Source organism: Zonotrichia leucophrys, chromosome 4A, assembly GCF_028769735.1.
Source record: "Zonotrichia leucophrys gambelii isolate GWCS_2022_RI chromosome 4A, RI_Zleu_2.0, whole genome shotgun sequence".
In the NCBI taxonomy this organism is placed as follows: Eukaryota; Metazoa; Chordata; class Aves; order Passeriformes; family Passerellidae; genus Zonotrichia; species Zonotrichia leucophrys.
The window spans coordinates 3,519,421-3,538,078 of NC_088174.1; the positions used below are offsets into that span (position 1 = coordinate 3,519,421).

The 18,658-nt window shown below is 48.8% G+C and overlaps 1 protein-coding gene across 2 annotated transcripts in view; it reads right to left on the reverse strand.

The window, feature by feature from the left end:
* Positions 1 to 1,431: 1,431 nt before the first annotated feature.
* The window catches only part of LOC135447895 (gamma-aminobutyric acid receptor subunit beta-4), a 78,726-nt gene continuing 61,499 nt past the window's right edge, over positions 1,432 to 18,658 (reverse strand). Inside the window, exons 5-9 of one of the 2 annotated variants that reach the window (XM_064713081.1) lie at positions 13,616 to 13,698; positions 9,144 to 9,281; positions 7,572 to 7,724; positions 4,686 to 4,942; positions 1,432 to 2,097 (exon numbers count right to left, since the gene is read on the reverse strand). In XM_064713081.1, the coding sequence (XP_064569151.1) occupies positions 1,720 to 2,097; positions 4,686 to 4,942; positions 7,572 to 7,724; positions 9,144 to 9,281; positions 13,616 to 13,698 (1,009 nt within the window). In that variant the 3' untranslated portion in view covers positions 1,432 to 1,719. The remainder of the gene's footprint in view (positions 2,098 to 4,685; positions 4,943 to 7,571; positions 7,725 to 9,143; positions 9,282 to 13,615; positions 13,699 to 18,658) is intronic. The other variant, XM_064713082.1, reaches the window with a different exon arrangement.

Genomic DNA, 18,658 nt, shown 5'->3' on the forward strand with positions numbered 1-18,658 from the left:
CCAGCAGGATGATGCTCCATGGAACCCCACCTCATCCTCAGCTTCATCATCTGCAAGGAAGGGCACAGAGTGCTTTTTTCTACACTCTGTACATCTTAACAGACATAAAGGGAGGCCTGGTAGAAGCAGCACAGATCAGAGGCTGCCAGCTCACCATTCACTCCTGAACTTCTTAGGAAAGGGGATCATTATCATTTCCCTATTTTTTTTTATCCTGAAACATAACCAAGTTAAATGATATCCAGCCTTTCCTGTGCCTTGATGCAGGCTATGGTCACTCAGAGGGCTGGAGTGTGGATCCACTGTCTGGCATAAGGAACAGGGAGAGGGGGAAAGGGTTGAATTTTTAGAATCCTGCAACTGCTTTTCTCTCCAGACTCAGTAAGGAAGATGCAGGGTGGGGATAACTAGGAACAACCCTTCCCCTGAGGACTAAATCAGCTTAGTCTCCTCGAGATCAGATGCCAGCAGTGACCAGCAGCACTGCCCTATTGCTGATCCCAAATCCCTCTCTGCCCTCAGCAAGTGCCAATTTGCACACTCTGCCTCCCCAGCTCTGCCTCTGGAGCTGGGACCCCGACCTCCAACCTGGTGAAGCTGCAATGAGCAAACAAACCCCTGCTATTCCCTCCCTCCCTCCCTCCCCAAACACGCTGCCAGTTAAATGTCATCTGTGTTCTCTTTCTACAAAAGATATTACAAAACCCCCCTCCCCAGCCCCCCTCCCCAGAAAACATGCTTGCACACACACATCCATGGACACACGTGCCCACACACACACACACACACACAGATGCTCCATACACGCACATTCACACAGGAAAAACAGCTTGCAAACTCCTGAAGGTGGAAAAAGGCATCTTGCAAATGTGCCTTGGTTTTGATAAGTTCCCTCCTCCCCCCCCCCATAAACCCCATGTTGCCCCTTCCCTCCCAAATAATTGCCTCATCTTCCCCTCCCTTCCCAGCTCTTCCAAAATAAATATTCTTTTTATTTGTTGGTTTAAAAGACTCTTTTAGGCTTGTAAGCAAGAGAGAGGGAGAGAGAGAAAAAGAAAAGAAAAATCTCATAGCGTGAGAATGAAACCCCATCATCTCATGAATCCATGAAAGAATTAACATGAAGGGGTTAAGAACAGTGATAGAAGAAAGATTAAAAAATATATAATAGGACTGAAAGTGAAAGATGAAATTCAGTAGTGAAATGGAAGTGAGGATAGAGCATTAGTGAGCACAGCCAAAGATAACCTATCGCCCCCACCAGTTTTTGACTCAATTTCTTTAAATCTCCCCCCTCTTTTTTTTTATATTTTCTTGGTTTTGGGGTTTTTTTGTGTGTTTTTTCTTTTTTTCTGTCTTTTTTTCTTTTTTTCTTTCTTTCCTTTTTTTTTTGGTTTTTGTTGTTTTTGTTGGTTTGGATTTTTTTTTTTTTTGTACAGTGGTGTAAGTCCTTCAGCAGGAAACCAAAATCAAGACAAACACATCCCTCCCTGAAACCAAACCCCCTCCCATACCTTTCTCTCCCTTTACCCCATCCCACACTCCGTGGTTCTACATGTGCTGAAAAGAGAAGAGTAAGCTTAGAATAAATCTAATGAACCATAGGAATAAATGACAATGATAGTAAAGAGTAAAACCCAAACCCAAAAGACCACAACACTCCTGTGTTGTCATTGTCTGAGTGTCTGTCCCTATTATCTCTCTCGGAGGCCGCAGGCATCAATTTACATAGTACAACCAGTAAACAAGGTTGAAGAATCCAAAAGTGATTGGAAAAATGATCCTTGACCACTTGTCAATGGTGCTGACGTCTGTCAGGTCTGGGATTTTGAGCTTCAGCTTGGACGACCGCCGGCGCAGGCGGCAGTTGGCGCGGTTGCGGGCGGCGGCGTGGTGGCTCAGCGGGACGTGGCGGTCCAGGGTGGGGTGGTGGCCAAAGCCATCCCGAGAGGCCAGCGGCTTGCGGAACTGGATTCCTGAGCCTTCGAAGGACATGACAGAGTTTCGAGAGTCGCCCACGCTGCTCATCATGTCCGTGGCCAGCAGCTCGTTGTTCATCTCCAGCGTGCTGAGGAGGATGTTACCGTAAGGGTCAACCTGGGACGGGGAACACAGACACAGAGGGGTTGTGGCATTCGCATTCCCTGGAAAAATCCCTTTGCCCAGGATTTTTCTCCTGGGAAGCTGAGAAGCCTCAGAGAAAAGGAAAACAAGTCTTATCTTGTTTGCTTCTCCTGTGTTTTGCTCCTTTGGAATGAGTTTGGAGATTGTTTACCCATAGGTGAGAGGAATAGCAGATTTGTGTTTACAAACAAGCTATAGGTCTGCAGGTAGATAAAACCAGATAAAAGAAACAAGGGGAAGGATTCCACTGATTGATGAATGGAAAAAGATATTTGCCTTTACAAATAAATTTTAGGTTTGCTGATAAATGAAATTAGACATTGAAAGATGAAAGAAACAGTGGGGAAGGAAAACCCCCTAAATTCTGTAAGAATTAAAAATTAAAAGGGAGGTTTATACATTAGAGGGAAATCTTTGGTATCAGGTGTTCTAGGAAGTTTGTACCTCTCAAGTACCTCAGCTAACAGGGAAAGAGAGAAGGGAAATGTGCTCAGGAAACTGGGATAAAAAGGAGGCTGCATCCTCCAAAAATGTGAGAGATCCCAGGGGAATGCCCCATGGCCTCTCCCTTTATTTGAATAAAGCCAAATAGGACTCCTCTGTCTCCTTTTTGGACATAAACCTCTAGTATTTGTGGATTAATTTTCCTAACAATTGGATTCTGGTGTGAGTTATTTTGACTCTTTGGTCAATCAGGGCCAAGCTGTGTCGAGACTCTGGAAAGAGTCACAAGTTTTCATTATTATCTTTTTAGATTAAGTGTGCTTTCTGTATTCTTTAGTATTGTATAGTATCCTTTAATATAATATAGTATTATAAAGTAATATTTTAGCCTTTTGAGAACATGGAGTCAGATTCAATCATTCCTGCCTTCACTGGGACATTTCACAGCAAATACAATACTGGGTGTCCTGCATACCATTAGGGGTGATTCTGAACAGATTTCTGGGGAGCAATACTGTTAGAAATTACATAACTTATAAAAAAATTAACTTTAGTCATGGGTTAGTTCGCCTTTGCCAAAGGGGGGTGGAAACTGAGGTTTCTCTTCAAAAGATTCTGTTCATTGAGGGTTTGAATCTCACTGGGTGAGGCCTCAATCAATGAAATGAAGATTCCTAGATTCTGAGAGCTTAATATCTATAGGGTGGAAGTAGCCAGAAGATACACAGGAGATAGAGAGACATTAACAGATATTAAACCCCTGGCAGGTTCCCAGTCTGGGAAAAGATTGATAAGGAAGCCAAAGAATGAGGACCAAAAATAGCATTGAAGGAATCAATAGCCAATAGGAGATCAAATATTAAGAATTGTCTAATGCACAACCAAAGAATGAGAATTTCTTTGGGGATTTTTTTTTGAAACATATAAATATGTGAAAATTCTGGTAAAGAATCACATGTGGTTGGACTGATTTCCACTGAACATCCTGGCCAGAATAAAGTAATGCCTGACTTATAGATAAAGTAAAAAATACTTAAAAGATCATGTTGGGGAGTTTCTTTTCTTCCCCAGAGTTTGGTGACTATAGCCCTGATGGGGTCATTTGTGAGCTCTGAACATGCTGCATTGAGGGTACATTGAGTACCTCTGCTGCTGGGGTAGAAGGACGTGCTTGCAGCAAATTTTTAGTGGGGGAAGTGTGATTCTGCTGACACAGGAGGACCAAAACCCACAGAGGGACTTTTGGCTACACCTGCCCCACGCAAAAGGAGGGCTCTGGTGCAGCTGCATGAAGATGATCAAGGCGGAAAAATTCCCAGTAACCACCAGAGAAGGGAAACTGGGGTTCAGCTCTTGTGATGAGCACAAAGACTGCTCTGCTGCTGTTCCGGATTGCAAGGCAAGATGTTTTCTATTGCCAGCTGTATGGCAGATTATCTTTTGTCAAGTGGGCAGTTTGCCTTATCTCTCTCTTTGAGTGACCACATTCACTCCTCCCTTGGGAGGGGACATCTGCTGATAACAGCTATTGAATGTCCCTGCATGGCTGATAAGAACTACAGCATCCCATTGGGAGATGTGAGCCCAGAGGGAGGAGCCAAGCATTCCTACCTGGATATAATCCAGAGGTTTTTGAGACACCAGCATGGCTTCTCCACTGGATTCCCCAGAGGAACAGCAGCTGCCTCTTCTCCCACTGGATCTTCAGAGGAAGAATCCATCCTTCTCTACAGGATCCCTGCTCCAGCAGAGCCACCCCTGACATTGCAGGAGGGCTGAGCCACAATTCCAATGGGACTGCTGCCAACACCCTGACCCACGGGGTGTCAGGCTGGGTTCTGACTCTGTCAGTGTTGTTCTAGTGTACTGCATTGTTTATTTGATCCTTTTATTTTCTTCCCTATTGAAGAACTGTTATTTCCTGCTCCCATAATTTTGCCTGAGAGCCCCTTAATTTAAAATGTATAGCAATTTGTAGGGGTGGGGAGGGTTTACATTCTCCATTTCAGGGGAGGGTCCTGCCTTCCTTAGCAGACTCCTGTCTTTCCAAACCAAGACAGCAGCTCACCCAGTGGAGAGCCTGAATTCTCCTGCCACAAGGAAAGGAGAGGACAAACCTGTTCTCTCACCCTCTTCTCCTCGTAGCGGTGGCGCTCGTTGTTGGCCTTGCTGACACGCTCGCTCTGCTTCTTCTGCTGCCGCGGCCCTCGCCCGAAGAAGATGTAATTGACAAAAGCATACTCCAGGAGGGCCAGGAACACGAAGACGAAGCAGCCCATGAGATAAACATCAATAGCCTTGACGTAGGGGATCTTGGGCAGAGTCTCCCGCAGGTGGGTGTTGATGGTTGTCATGGTAAGCACCGTGGTGACCCCTGTGAGGAGAGGGCAGGTGCTCTGTTACCCACGTGGGATGGTTTCCTGGAATGCTGTTCTCAGCTCCCACATCCCTCCTTCCACCTGGACAGCCTCAGGAGGGATGGGAGCAGTGCAACTGTCAGTATCCTAAGCCCACATGCCCACCACAAATTGCTGCAGAAAATGATCCAGCAGCAAACACTTGGAGAAAGTGTCAAAGCTGAGCATCATCAGCATGATGGGGATCAGCATCCCTGTTTCTTTAAGTCCCCCTGATCTTCCCTCTTTCTCTCAGTGTGGTAGGAAACATTCAGTTTTGCTCTTTTTTACCCTCTTCTCCTTTTTTTCTCCTTTATGAACTCATCAGGCTTTACTGTGTGCTACTGAATGTCTCAGCATCCTTGGCATCGTGAGTTTATAAACTGCTGTGTGTTCCCAATGCCATGAATTGGAGAAAGAGTGGAGAGATTTCCTCTTCATGGCATTCTCTTTTTATTGCCTGCCTCGTAGGCTTCTGTCCTTGACCCCATGAGTTCCCACCTTCCTCTCACCAGCTTTACCATTCATTACATCAATTATCACTTGGACACATTCCTCCCATGGTTCTCACACTCTTCTTTTTAGGCCTCCTCACATTTCTTGCATCTTAAATAAGCATTTTGTGAACACTTTTGTCCCCATCTACTCAGTTCCAAAAGCCTGATTCACTATGATTACCCTCACAGCTTCAGTCCTCTTCTTCAGCTTCTTCTCAGGCTCTTCCCTTCTCTGGACTGTCAGAGTGGCCCCAGACTTGCCTCTTTGACAGTCTTCTGCCAGCTCCAAAAACATAGCAACGAACCTTCACATTTCTTTTGAGGCTGGTAACTCTTCCCCTTCAACCTAGTCTTCCTCTGCTTCTCTAGCTGTTCTTACTACCTTGCTGATCTTCTTTTCTCCTTTTTTCCTCCTCATCTCTCTGTTGGCAGCTCTAATACTCTCCATGACCTTAATTTGCTCCTGTGGTTTCAGCCCCACCTCTACAGTGATGGCTCTCTGTGCACCCTGGACCTCTGCTTGTCCTATTTCCCCTTCACCCTCACTCTGCTTTGGTGTCATTCCTGATAAAAGACTGAAAGAACTATTAGCCTTCAGTTGGGTAAACAGAAGGGAGATATATTTATATACGCACACAATATGGTCTATATTTAGGCAGTAGTCTAAATATACAGAAATCTGAGGCAAGGAAAGGGAGGATAGAATGTTCTCCACGTCTCCATTAAGAAGTGGACAAATTGCAATGGAGACTTAGGGCAAAGAGGAGCTCTTTGACTGTGCAAGCAGGTAAATCTGGAGATAAAGTGACCAGAGGAGGCTGGGGAGTTTCTTTTTTTGGAGCTTTTTATGGATAAGTTAGGTCGAGAACTGTCAGGAATAGTTTAGGGAGAGCTGTTGCAGTTCTGATCTACAGTGTTCTTTTCCTGACTTCTCCTTTGAGTCCAGATGTCAGCAGAAACTCAACAGCTGTGCATCTCACCTCCACCCTCTTGCTTGTGCTTCCACAATGCCTGCCATGGTCTCTTTTTCTTCTCTCTCTGATTATACTCCTGTCAATGCAACTTACGCTTTTAATTTACCAAGTTCATCTTCCCTCCCTGTCTCCCTGCTCCAGCCTCTCTGAGCAGCCAAAGCCAAATCACCTCTTTTGTACCTTTGTACAACCCACCCCTCCTCTGAGTCTTCCCAAACTCATTCTCCTAGAGCTGCTTGAAGCCCCCAGGCTTTGCTGTAAGACCCAGCCTGTCCCTGAGCTGCCTCTCTAAGCCTTGTCCCACTCACAGATCCAGCCCTGCTCCTCCTTACCTCTCCTATTGCCCTGGAACTTCCCCTCATGTTGCACAGCCCCATTCTCGTGTACCAGCCATCCCCCCTTTCTTCTGTTCCTCCTTACAAACCCTCATCTGCCATCCACCCCCACTTCACTTCTGTTGCTTAAAAGACCTCATTTTTCCCCCTCTTATAGGAAAACATTCCTCTTTAGGGGAACATGTGCCAAAGAAGAACTTGGACTTTAACTGCTGTCCCACATTTGCCTTGGCCTTGAAGGTCTTTTTCTGCAGAGAGTGTCTGTATGAGGTCTGAGCTATCAGAAAAATGTGTAATGCCCCTTCCTTTATTTCTTTCATCTTTTAACCATTCCCATACAACTTTTTGGCCATCCAGCCTCATTAATCATGGAACTGGCCACTCCTGGCACACCTGTTGGCAAAGAGGTGCCCAGATTTCTCTTCTTTCTAAGAAAACCGGTGCAAACCAGAGTGAAGGAACTTAGGGCATGTCAAGGTCCCACATTCCTGAGAATCAGTGACCATCTGCACTTTTGTTTAGAGAGTTTAAACTCACACCCAGGACATTTTTGGTAGGACTTTTACTGATTCAAATAGAACAGACTCCAGTTTGGGAAGTACTAATAAACAAAAACAAAACAAGTAACTCTTCTGACTGAAAATTTAAAGTTTTTCTCAGAAGAAAAAAAAATATGTCCATTTGGGATGACAACTTTAACAGACCTGTTTAATTGCTACCTGATAAAGAAAAGGGATTTTCTTTGTTACAGCTGATCTCCCTCAAGAAAACACCTCCAAAACACAACGAAAAAGTCCATACCCAGTGCCACTCGTGCAGCAGAAGCATCATAGTTGATCCAGAAGGAGACCCAGGACAGGATGGTGATGAGGATGGATGGCATGTAGGTCTGCAGGATGAAGTAACCAATGTTCCTCTTAATCCTGAAACTCAGGGATAAGCGCAGATACGAACCTGCCAGTGAGACATCAAAGGAGGATGTGGGGTGAGAGGAGGGCAAGGCTGGATTTGTGCTAAGAGCTTTGGTTAGGAATTGAAATTTTATTTGGAAAAAGTTCTCAAGAGGCAGGAATAATGAGAAATCTCCTGGTTTCTGCAGCTGGTTTTGCAGACTGGTCAGCTTTTGCAAGGGGACCCTTCAGAATCTGCTCAGTTGCCCCGGAGTATTAAGAAGAAAGGAAATTCTACCTAAGTGACATTATTATATTATATCAGCCATCATGGGAGAATGGCTGTTCAGTGCTGAAATTGCTGTTATGGTGCCAGCCAATATGATGGAGGTTTACACAGGAGACTTTAACCCTATATTTGGGTGCCACAAGATGATTTTCCAATGTTTCATGTGCCAGCTCTGCCTCCAAACAGCAATGAAGATCTGAATCATATTTTTCCCATGCTGTTCTAAAAATGGGTTATGGTCAGACTGGGCAAATTCATATGCAAATAGAGTACTGTTAGTTAATCTGAAGGTCTCTTTTTTATTATTTTCAAGTTGTTGCAACTTCCTCCTAATCTTTTAGCAAACCTAATGAGGATAGTGAGGACAATAAGTACTCTTTACAGTCCTTCCACTGGAGCAGGCTAATTTTGACAGGGACAAAGCAGTGCCTCTTTCATTGCTGTGAGACAAAGTCCAGGTAATTTCTCCCGCCCACCTCTGTCCCTCAGGCAACACAGGAGCCTGAAATATGGGTGTAATCCTGCTTGGCAGCTAAAGTAACAAGAAAAGAGCAGTTTTAAACCATCAAGGATGTAGACTGAGAAAAAGGAGGTATTGTTCTCTCACCACCATGTGCCACCTGTATGGCTTGAACACAATATTTCACCAGTCTTTTTTTGACAGATGTGTGCTGTGCTGTTTTGGCAGTGAACTCCACCTCAGACCAGCAACCAAAAATCCAACCCCCTCCAACTTTCCAGCTGGCAGCATCTGAATCGTCCCAGGTATTCTCTCCAAACCTTTTTATTGCCATGTACAGATGGGTTTGCATCATTTCATAGCCCACTTGCTCCTCAATGGATATATTTTATCCTTACTTTTGCACCTACATTAGCTTGGAGACCCAGATGTAAACCACATAAAAAATCAGATGAGGCTGAGAACCTTCTGAAGGAGTTCTGAGTTCACTCATTATTTTGACTAAGAAAGGGGAAAAATTGCAGCGGGGAAAATGATCCAGAAAGTCTTTGAAGAGAAGCAGACAAAAAAAAAAAAAAAAAAAAAGCAAAGCTGGTGGGTGCAGAAGACACTTTTTTTTTACAGGAACCCCAAAGTGAAGATCCTAAGTTAGTGCCCCAGTAATCAGAAGGATTCAGCCCAGTGGATCAGCAGCAGCTTTGCCCATTCCATGCATCCCTTCCCCAGAGACTCACCAGTGGTGAAGACCACTTCCCTGCTGACCAGCCTCTGCTCAATGATGGTGAACTGGGGCAGCTCCAGCACCTCCATCCCCGTGACAGCAGAGTCGTTCCCTTGCCAGAAGAAGACAATGTCATCCACGGTGTAACCATCTGCAGGGAGGAAGGAGCACAAAGGGAGAGCTGAGTTGACAGGCTGGACCATTGGACACCTCCATTTGTAACAAGGTGATCTGGAAAAGGATCCAAAAGAAAGCCCACACCAAGCCTAGCCTCTCCCTGCTGATGTGCTTTCCTTCTTCAGCTGAGCTTGGCAATACAGTCCCCAGGAGAAGAGGAAAAATTGGCCAGAAAGCTCCCATTTCTGGCTAGAATTCAGAGCAAATGTGAGGTGTGGCCCATGGAGCCTGGACTTGCACAATGTGATCTCCATGGCTGACATGACAGGGACTAGTGCACCAGGAGCCTCTGTCAAATGCACCAAACACAGCATTTTGCTTTTTAAAAACTGCCTCCTTTTACCAGGAGGGGGAGACCACACAGTGCAGACTGGTGGGACTGGGGAAACAGGGCAGCTCAGTATTAAAAATTCCCAGAGAGGAGAAGATCTACAGCAGCAGTTGAAAAGAAGTTTGAAGATCAGAGCACCTCCCTTTTCTAAGTCCTCTCAGTCAAAATTCAGATCCAAGGAGTGAACAGAGTCTCTGAAGCTGGGAGCTGTTTTACCAAGTGCTGGCTGAGAAGAGCAGTGATGAGAGAAGAGAGAAAGGGGAGCCAGCCTCAAATATTCATCCCTTACATTTCAGGGTCATGGGTTTGCTAACTCAGCCAAGCTTCTTGCTTTAACCCCAAAATATACGTGGCAGACAGAGCTGCCTGGGCTGGAAATGTGACCCCCAAGTGCTCTGGACTCGTGGGGAATGAGGGCCAGGGCATGAAACCATGAAACCCTTCACCCAGCAGTGCCGGGTCCACAGCCCTGCCCTGTCCTTGGGGCAAGGATTCATCACAACTTGAAAATCACTTGCGTGTTTTGAAGCCCTTTGGCTGTAGCTGCATGAGGGTGGCCTCAGATTCTCAGTGAAGCTTCCTGGGAGCAGTAAGAAATGGCCAGGCTTTGGTGCAGCTCAGGGCAAGGCTGCCTTCAGAGCATGAGCTGCCCACAGACAGCTTGTGTTCACACCTGCACTGCAGCACAGCAGCCTGCTCTGCCACCCAGCCTGGCACACAGGCCATGCCAGGCTCACAGCCACTCAGCAGAGTGCCACCACAGCCAGCACCTGGCACCAGGGCAGTGAGGAGCTGCTGAATGCAGCACCAAGGAGAAATTCCTCTCTGGGGACTAAGGGTTACCCCAGATCAGAGGTGAGCCTCTGAGAACAGAGTCATCCTTAAGCTGCTCAGTGGAGAAAGGGCTCAGCAGTCTGCTCTGATCTCACAGCTGACCCTGCTTTGAGCTGCAGGCTGGACTAGGGACACCCTGAGGTGTCCTCCCAAACAGAATTATTTGATGACTGTGCAGTCTTCAAGCTCACATCCTGCACTCTCACTCATTGCTGCACTTATTCATGGGTGCCAAAATACAAACCCAATCTTCCAAATGCCATGCCACATCTGCTTCTGATGGAAATCAGCTAAGCCAGGGCTCCTCCTCCTCCCCCAGCTGGCATGTTCCTGCTCCCAGAGTTGTAAATCCTCACACCTTGGAGCCCACAGGGTTTCAGGACCCTTGGTTATCGTCCTCACACACCAGCTCTGTGCACATGAGTGTGTTTGCATCACTCAGCCCCAGGCTGGAACCAGCAGGAAACACCCAGGTTGCCCCCAGTCCTGCTGATTCCAGCAGCTCCAACACCCTCCCAGCTCAGGAACACTGTGTGTGATCTCACAGGGGAATTCATCTGGCTCAGACCCTCAGGCTCCTGTGCTTGTTCCCAATTTCTCCAGGAGGTTCCCAAGCCCTTTCCCCGCAGCATTCCCCCTCTGCAGAGGTGAGCCCAGCCTGGGAACAATTCACCTCTGCACCTCCTTAGCAGCAAACAAACCACACTGAGCTATTGGCATTTCTCACTCACTGCACAACATCTGCTCCAGCCCTTGAACCACTTTTCAGCATCTTCCCTCAACCTCTTCTGATTTCTCAGCTTCCTCCCTAAATTTTGGCACCCAAACCCAGCCAGAGCCCGTTTCCCCATCTCAGTGACACGTTCAGAGGCCAATCAATGGCGAGCTCTGACTCACGGCTCCCCTGGTTTATATAACAGGGCTCGCTCCAGCCTTTTCTGCCAGAGCCACAGAGTCTCCCTGAGCTCCTCGTGTGGCTGCAGCCCCTGAGCATGGCCCTGAAGCCCCTGGGCATGGCCCTGCAGCCCTGCTCACAGCCCAGGGCTCACTGAACTGAGCTCCTTCCGGATGGATTCCCATTGGGGAGGATTTGAATGCGCAGCCAGCGAAGCCCCGCACGCCGCTATCTTCATCATCCACAAATTTAACAGCACTGACTTCAAATTTACTTCCTGATCAGCAATGAAAATGTCAAATTGCAGTAACTAATTTTAGGAGATCTCACAGTTAACTAGCTCTATTCCATTTATTCTATGACCTGCTGGTGTTGGGTACCAATTTCTGTATTTTAATTTTTTTTTTATTATGACATTATGCAATATGAAATCGAGCATGTTTTTCATGAAGCCATTTTTAAAAAGTGTTTCTAAAGGGAAAGGTTGCTTGGTCTAAAAATAAATGCTTCACTTTGATTTCTAGCTTTAAAGAGAAAACCAAATTTCCATTTTACTTCTAAAAAGTAAACGAACTTTCACAAAGACAAGTCATTTCCATCTGAAATATCGAAAAGTATTGATGTGACGTCTTAAAATGTCAGATTAGCAGTCTGTTTGCAGCCTGCCTCATCAGGTTTTTGTTGGATCCTGGCACACAGATAGGCAGGGTGTACGTGGTGAGGGTTATTTTTGGGGTGGAGGGATGGGATCAACAGGCAGTGCTTATCTCCTACAGGTAAGAGCCCCCAGCTGCTTCCCACACCCAGCACCCCTGCATTAGAAAAGGGCTTTTTCTCTGAGGTTTGGGTCAGTTTTGTTTTTCAAAATACATGGGTTGTACAATCCAGCCCTGATTGATGTTCCAAAGTCAAGTGGAAGCAAAGAAAATGAAGCCCTGCAGATTGAGAATGTGCAAGTGTGTAAAAGAAAAAAGCTCTGAGGGAGGAAACAATTGGATCTCCTCATCTCGGCCTGGGTCTCAGGAATACTGTGAGGAAATGTAGCTTTGATGAACAAATTGGCTTGACATGACCCATTAAGAACAAAATCACAACACGGGGAACTGTGGGTAATTCCCTGCCTTCTGTTTGCTTGGTTCTACTGTAAGCTGCTCCCAAACTGCTGAGGAGTGGCAGAAATGACAAAAATTACATTCTAGCACTGGTGCATGCAGCAGGACCTCACTTCCATCCCCTGACCCTGCATGGGTGGGATGGGGAGGGCAGCTCCCAGCCAAGGTGCTGTGGGAGCTCCCTGATGGAAGGAGCAGCTCCCAGATCCCTCCCTGATGGAAGGAGCAGCTCCCAGATCCCTCCCTGATGGAAGGAGCAGCTCCCAGATCCCTCCCTGATGGAAGGAGCAGCTCCCAGATCCCTCCCTGATGGAAGGAGCAGCTCCCAGATCATTCCCTGATGGAAGGGGCAGCTCCCAGATCCCTCCCTGATTGAAGGAGCAGCCCCTAGATCATTCCTTGATGGAAGGAGCAGCTCCCAGATCATTCCTGATGGAAGGAGCAGCTCCTAGATAATTCCGTGATGGAAGGAGCAGTTCCCTGATGGAAGAAGCAGCTCCCAGATCCTGCCCTGATGGAAGGGGCAGCTCTCAGATCCCTCCCTGATTGAAGGAGCAGCCCCTAGATCATTCCTTGATGGAAGGAGCAGCTCCCAGATCATTCCCTGATGGAAGGAGCAGTTCCCTGATGGAAGGAGCAGCTCCCAGATCCCTCCCTGATGGAAGGGGCAGCTCCCAGATCATTCCCTGATGGAAGGAGCAGTTCCCTGATGGAAGGAGCAGCTCCCAGACAATCCCCCTGAGGCTGCACAGGGATTTCTGCTGCTCTGGACAGCCCTGGATGGAACCTGCCGTGCATTTTTATCAGGGAGAGCTGGACCTGCTCTGCCAGCACAGCTGGAAGAGGATTTCCATGGGCGTCTAGGGAACATCCAGGCAGGGATGAGGGCTTGGGTGCCACCTCCCACACAGAATGGAGCCAGCCATGAGCAAGAACAGCTTCCTTAAGGCTAAAGGATGCTTCCCCACCCTCCTGGGACTGGTTTTAATGCCCAGCTTGCTACTCGGGCTCTGTTTTCCCGGGAATTTCCCCCATGGGTGAGGAGCCCGGTGCTGTGGCAGCCCTGGGTGCATCCCCAGGAGCGGGTGGCATCAGGTGGCACCGTGTGGCAGGGGATGTGCCCGAGGCATACGCACAGCTCTCGATCTCCAGCGTGCAGTTCTGCTGGTCCAGCGGGTACCTCCGCAGGTCCATCATGCAGGCGGCCGTGGTGGTGATCCTGAAAGGGAAAGAGGAACAAAAATATAATAAAATTTTTAAAAATTGTGTTGTGTCTGTTTTTTTCTTAGCAAAAAGAAAAAGGAATAAAAGGAGAAATGAAAGGCAGAAGTGAAAGTCAGGCAGCATTTGGGGCCGCTGTTTCCCTGGAAACCAGGGAGATCCGGGGTGGGAGGTGTGCAGGGCGGGGGGCTGGTGCTGCTCACCCCCAATGGCACGGCACAAACCCTCCGTGACTCACGTCAGCAAAGCAGCATCTCTATCAACGGGCTGGGGAGGGACCCGTGTGCCCGCTCTGCCTCTCCCTGGAGAGAGACAAAGAACCCGGGGGGAGGCACAGCCCCGGCTCGGGGGGAGAGGAGAGGAGAGGAGAGGCTGCCAGCGTGGAACAGGGAGACAGCAGGCACGTGTGTGCGTGTGTGGGGCTGGGGATGGATCGGCTCCATCACCCAGCACTGACCTATTGCTGACCACATCATCGCCCCCTTCCCTCACAAACTGCCCCAAACCTCCTTATCACAGCCCCCCATCCCCGTCGTGCCCACTTTGGCACTGCCAAACCCAAAACCCAAAATCCCAGAGGACTCTGGCAGAGCCCCCCTGCTCCACAGCCCCACTACCTGTGTGCAAATCATTGTGTAGTCATCAAAGACACTTGGAGGATGTGTGTGGGTTTGTGTGCATCTCCCCCCAAAATAAATATGGGGAGAGGATGAGGGTGGGTGCTGCTTTGGGGTGATGGAGCATGGGGAGGACACAGAGCAGGGAGGTTCAGCTGAGGATGCCAGGAGGGTGTATGCGTGTGTGTTGTACAGGAAGGAATATTTTTGTACAATATATTGTACATCTCTGGGATGGGGGGTTTTGGGCTGGCACAGATGAGGGCATGAGAGGCAGGGACAGAGTTAACTCCCCAGCATGGCAACAGCGCCCTGGAGTTTACAGGCTGCCCCTGTTTCTCAGATCTATTGCTCCCCTCACCCTTTGATGCAGTCTTCCCCCCGTGCAATGGATGTGTGCAGAGTGCTGGAGAGGGGAGAGAGATTGCTGCATTCTCCCCCTATTTTTTCAATTAACCATCTGGAAGGCATTAATCAAGCTACACATTTTTTACTATGTAGGCATAACCAGTGAACTGTTAACTAGAAAGCTTTATCTTCTGAGCCCTGTGGCCTGGGAGAGAGAAAAGAGAGGGGAAAAAAGAAAAAAACAAGAAAGCAGGGATGATGAGATGGCGAACCAGTGAAAGAGATGGGGAAAAAAAAAAAAAAAGAAAAAGCAAAAAACATCAATGGTAGAAAAAGAGACCAGAAAGGGGGAGAATATGGGAGAAGCTGGGCATAAAATTGGAAATGGGGAGGAGGGGGGAAGAATGTGGGAGGATAGAAGGGGAAGAGGGCTGCCCCAGTGGGGGTATCAGGGCAGGGGCTGTGGCAGGGCAGGCTGGCAGCCCCGCAGAGCTGCTGGCTCTTTAAGAAATCTCGTGTGCTAAATTTATCTTCTCTGCTGTCTGTGAAGTCTGTTTGTAGGAGATGAAGCCTTGAGGAGAGCCTTTGCCACTGCCTGCCGTGCTATAAATAGATCCGAAGAGACGAAGGGAATTTATATATATCCTCACTGGGTCTAGATACAACACTGCAACTGCCCTCTCTCCGAGCAGGGGGCCCAGGCGAGCTCTTAACCCTTTCATCTGTGATGCATTTGGGGTGGAGGAGAAACCTCTGAGGGGGGAGAAGGACAACAGGACAGGAACCACTTAAAAAATTACCACTGCAGCCTTGCCCTTGCGTGGATTGCTTTCACATCCTCCCAGCTGGGCAGCTCCAGCAGGGCAGCTGGGAACACAAAGCCTGTCCCACCCTAATCCTGCTGCTGTGCTGGGGTAACTGGGCATTGGGGTGCTGGGGGGAAGCAAAAAGGGGAGCTCAACCTTGGCAGGAAAGGCCAAGGTGGGAGGCGCAGGGAGCAAGGAGTGGGATGAGTCATCCCCCAGTGCTGCACACAGCATCCACTCCCTGGATTATGCTGCACCCCTGGGAAATCGTGGCCACAAACGCGCTTCCCTGTTTTCCCTAAAGTGTGAGATGCAAAAAAAATGTATTAAATGAAAATTTTCCACCCCATTTGTGGAGCCCCCATGGGCTAAAAAACCTTTGCACAGTGTCCATCCCAAAATCGCAGCCTGGCTGGCTGGCTTGGCTGCAGGAAGGACATGCAGCCTGCTCTGCTCACACAGGGACCCTCTCGCCAGGATTTGCTGATCACCTGCAGTGCTGGTTGGAAATGCAGAGCGTGACACAGTGAGATATGGCTGCCACACTCCATGCACCAAACCCTGCTCACGCTGGCAGCTGGCATAAATCCACAGCCACGCCAATGATTTCTGCAAGATCACACCAATTTGTATCAGCAGAGATTTACATCAGGGTAGAATTGAGCCCTGTTGATTCAAAAGGAAGGGACAGGTAGGACAGAAAGGAGAAAAACAAGATTAGGAGGACATTTGTCCTCAAAAAGCCTGATAATTTCTTTCTGTGCAATTAAAGGGCAGGTATATCCACACTGTGTGGCTCAGCATCCTCCAGAGATACCCCAGTTAGATGCAGATCTCAAACTCCAGGTGATCTGCCCATATAAAACTGCTTGGGCAGGTAAAATGGGAACCATGTCAGGCTTTGCTGTGGTTTTTGAGCAGAGGTGGCACAGCCATCCCCAGCTGTGCCAGGCTGTAGCCACCTGCTTGTCCAGAGAATTCCACCTGCAGTGCCTGCCCAGCCCAGGGACACCAGCACTGCAGGACCAGCAGGTGTGGGGGCCTGGGTGGGACAAGATCCAAGAGACAGCTGGTCTGGGGCACCAGATCCAGCTCAGGTCCTCTCTGGCCTTCCTAAACCCTGATAAACCAACCCAGCTTGGGGTAAAGCAAGAGATGTATCCCAGAGAGGATGGAGGTGTTTGATTCTTTAGATTTCAGATCTTAGGAAGCATCCTGACCATAAACTTTCCTTTGATAGATCCTGCTTGAAGGGTTGACTTTCACCTGCTCCTAGAGGGGCCAAGGACAGCTTTGTCCAGCTCATTTGGTGGGACTCATGGAGGGATGAGAGGCTTTATGCACCTCTCACAGTCAAAGGGGTGCATGAGCAAACCTCAGTCACCCCACGGAGAAAGTTTTGGGGTCACAGCATGTGCCATCTCTGGTGCAGAAGGCCACAGGACCAACCTTTGCCTCATTCTTTCATGGGTATAAATGTACTACCTTGATAGACTCTGAGCTGTTGTGTGAAGAGATGGGTTTGCTTGGCACGTGGGAGACTGCATGGGGAGGACAGGATAGGGGATGGATGAGGGGGGTGACCCTCAGGAGCTCCTGTCTCAACAGGCTTAAGAGAAAATCAGGGTGGAAGGAAAGTAAGAGGTGGATAAATGAGGAGAGATGACGGCATGAGCACAGCTAGGGAAGGCAGGAGTGGAGATGACAGAGGAGAGCAGAGAGCACAGGGTAAGGGAAGAGAGGAGGAGGATCAGGGGATGCATGGGGTAAAGCAGCCTGGAGAGGAAGAACTGGAGGAGAACGAGAGGTTAAAAGAGGGAAAGCAGAGGAGAGGATACTCACTCAGTGAGCAGGGAGATGAGGAGACAGGGAACAAACCATCATCCTGTAAACAGCTCTAGACAGAGCACACTGCCTCCAGAAGACGTGAGCACAGTGAAAGGGAGCAGGGAGCGCGGGGACCAGAGGGAACGCCAGGGAAGGATGCCACCTTCCCCGTGGCGCTAGCATGAGGCGCTGGCGCCCAGCCAGCCCGCATCTTCTCCCTCCCCCTCCTCCTCTCCTGCTTCTCTACCCACCTCCCTCCCCTTTTAAATTCAGAAATTTGTGTGGTGTGAAATTTCATCTGCTTTGACGGCGATTCACGGAGACACTGCCCGTGGAGGGAGCGGCTCTCCCGCGCCGCGCGCTCAGCGAAGCGTCCAGCGCCTTCCACACCGAGCCTGGCCACCACCACAGCACCCTGCAGCTCCCCTGGCCTCCCCCAGCCCCTGCCCACCCCACAGGCCTTGGGGCAGCCCCTCACAACATTTACAGCTCCTTCCTCACAAAAAAAAGACATCCATGCCCTTGATTCTAATTGTTTCTCCTGAGGTCTGTAGGCGGTTGTGCCATCCAAGTAGCCAAAGCCTGAGTGCCCTGCTACTCCAGTGCACAGCTGGCAGGCAAACACGGGTCATCTGGGGGGACACTGCTGTGGAGAAAGCACCGTGCAGCTCACAGAAAAATAAAAAGAGAAAAAGGAGAAAAGGGACATGGATGAGATGTTGAGCAGCTCGGGCAGGCTGATGGAGATGCCCTTCTCTGCCTGCATTTTGAGTGGATCAAGCAGGATACCTCACCCTGGAGGGCACCCTTGTCCCCAGGAGAGGTAGAGACCACCTCTAGAAAAACATCCATAGAGCTCTAAGTCACACAGGGCTAGGTCTGAGTGTCTGATTGTTACAATGAGGAAAGCTCTGCCCTCTTGAAGCTGGGATGGCCAGAGCGGATGCTGGCATGGGGAGGGTGGTGCAGCCTCGCCTGCTGCTCTGCACCGAGCCTGGCAGCAGCAGAGCATGGCCCCAGCACAGCTGCAGCTCAAAAGGGAGCGCTCAGGTTGCTGCAAACCATCAGTTCTCCACAAATATTTCAGTTCTCTGACATGAACACCACCAGCCATTTCATTCCCCCTCTGATCCTCCTCATCACTGTTTACTTATTAATGGCTTCTTCTGTCTTATTTAGAATGATTATATAAGTGCACGGGCATAGAGCAGCATAGAAGCTGCCATTAAACCCTGCTGCAGTCTAGGGTCTCCTTTCCATCTCCTCCTTACCCTGGTGCTGGGCACCTTCAGGGGAGCTATGCATTCAGCTCCTGCCCCAGCCACATCTCCCTCTGCTGCAGGCTCTGAGAGCCCTTGGC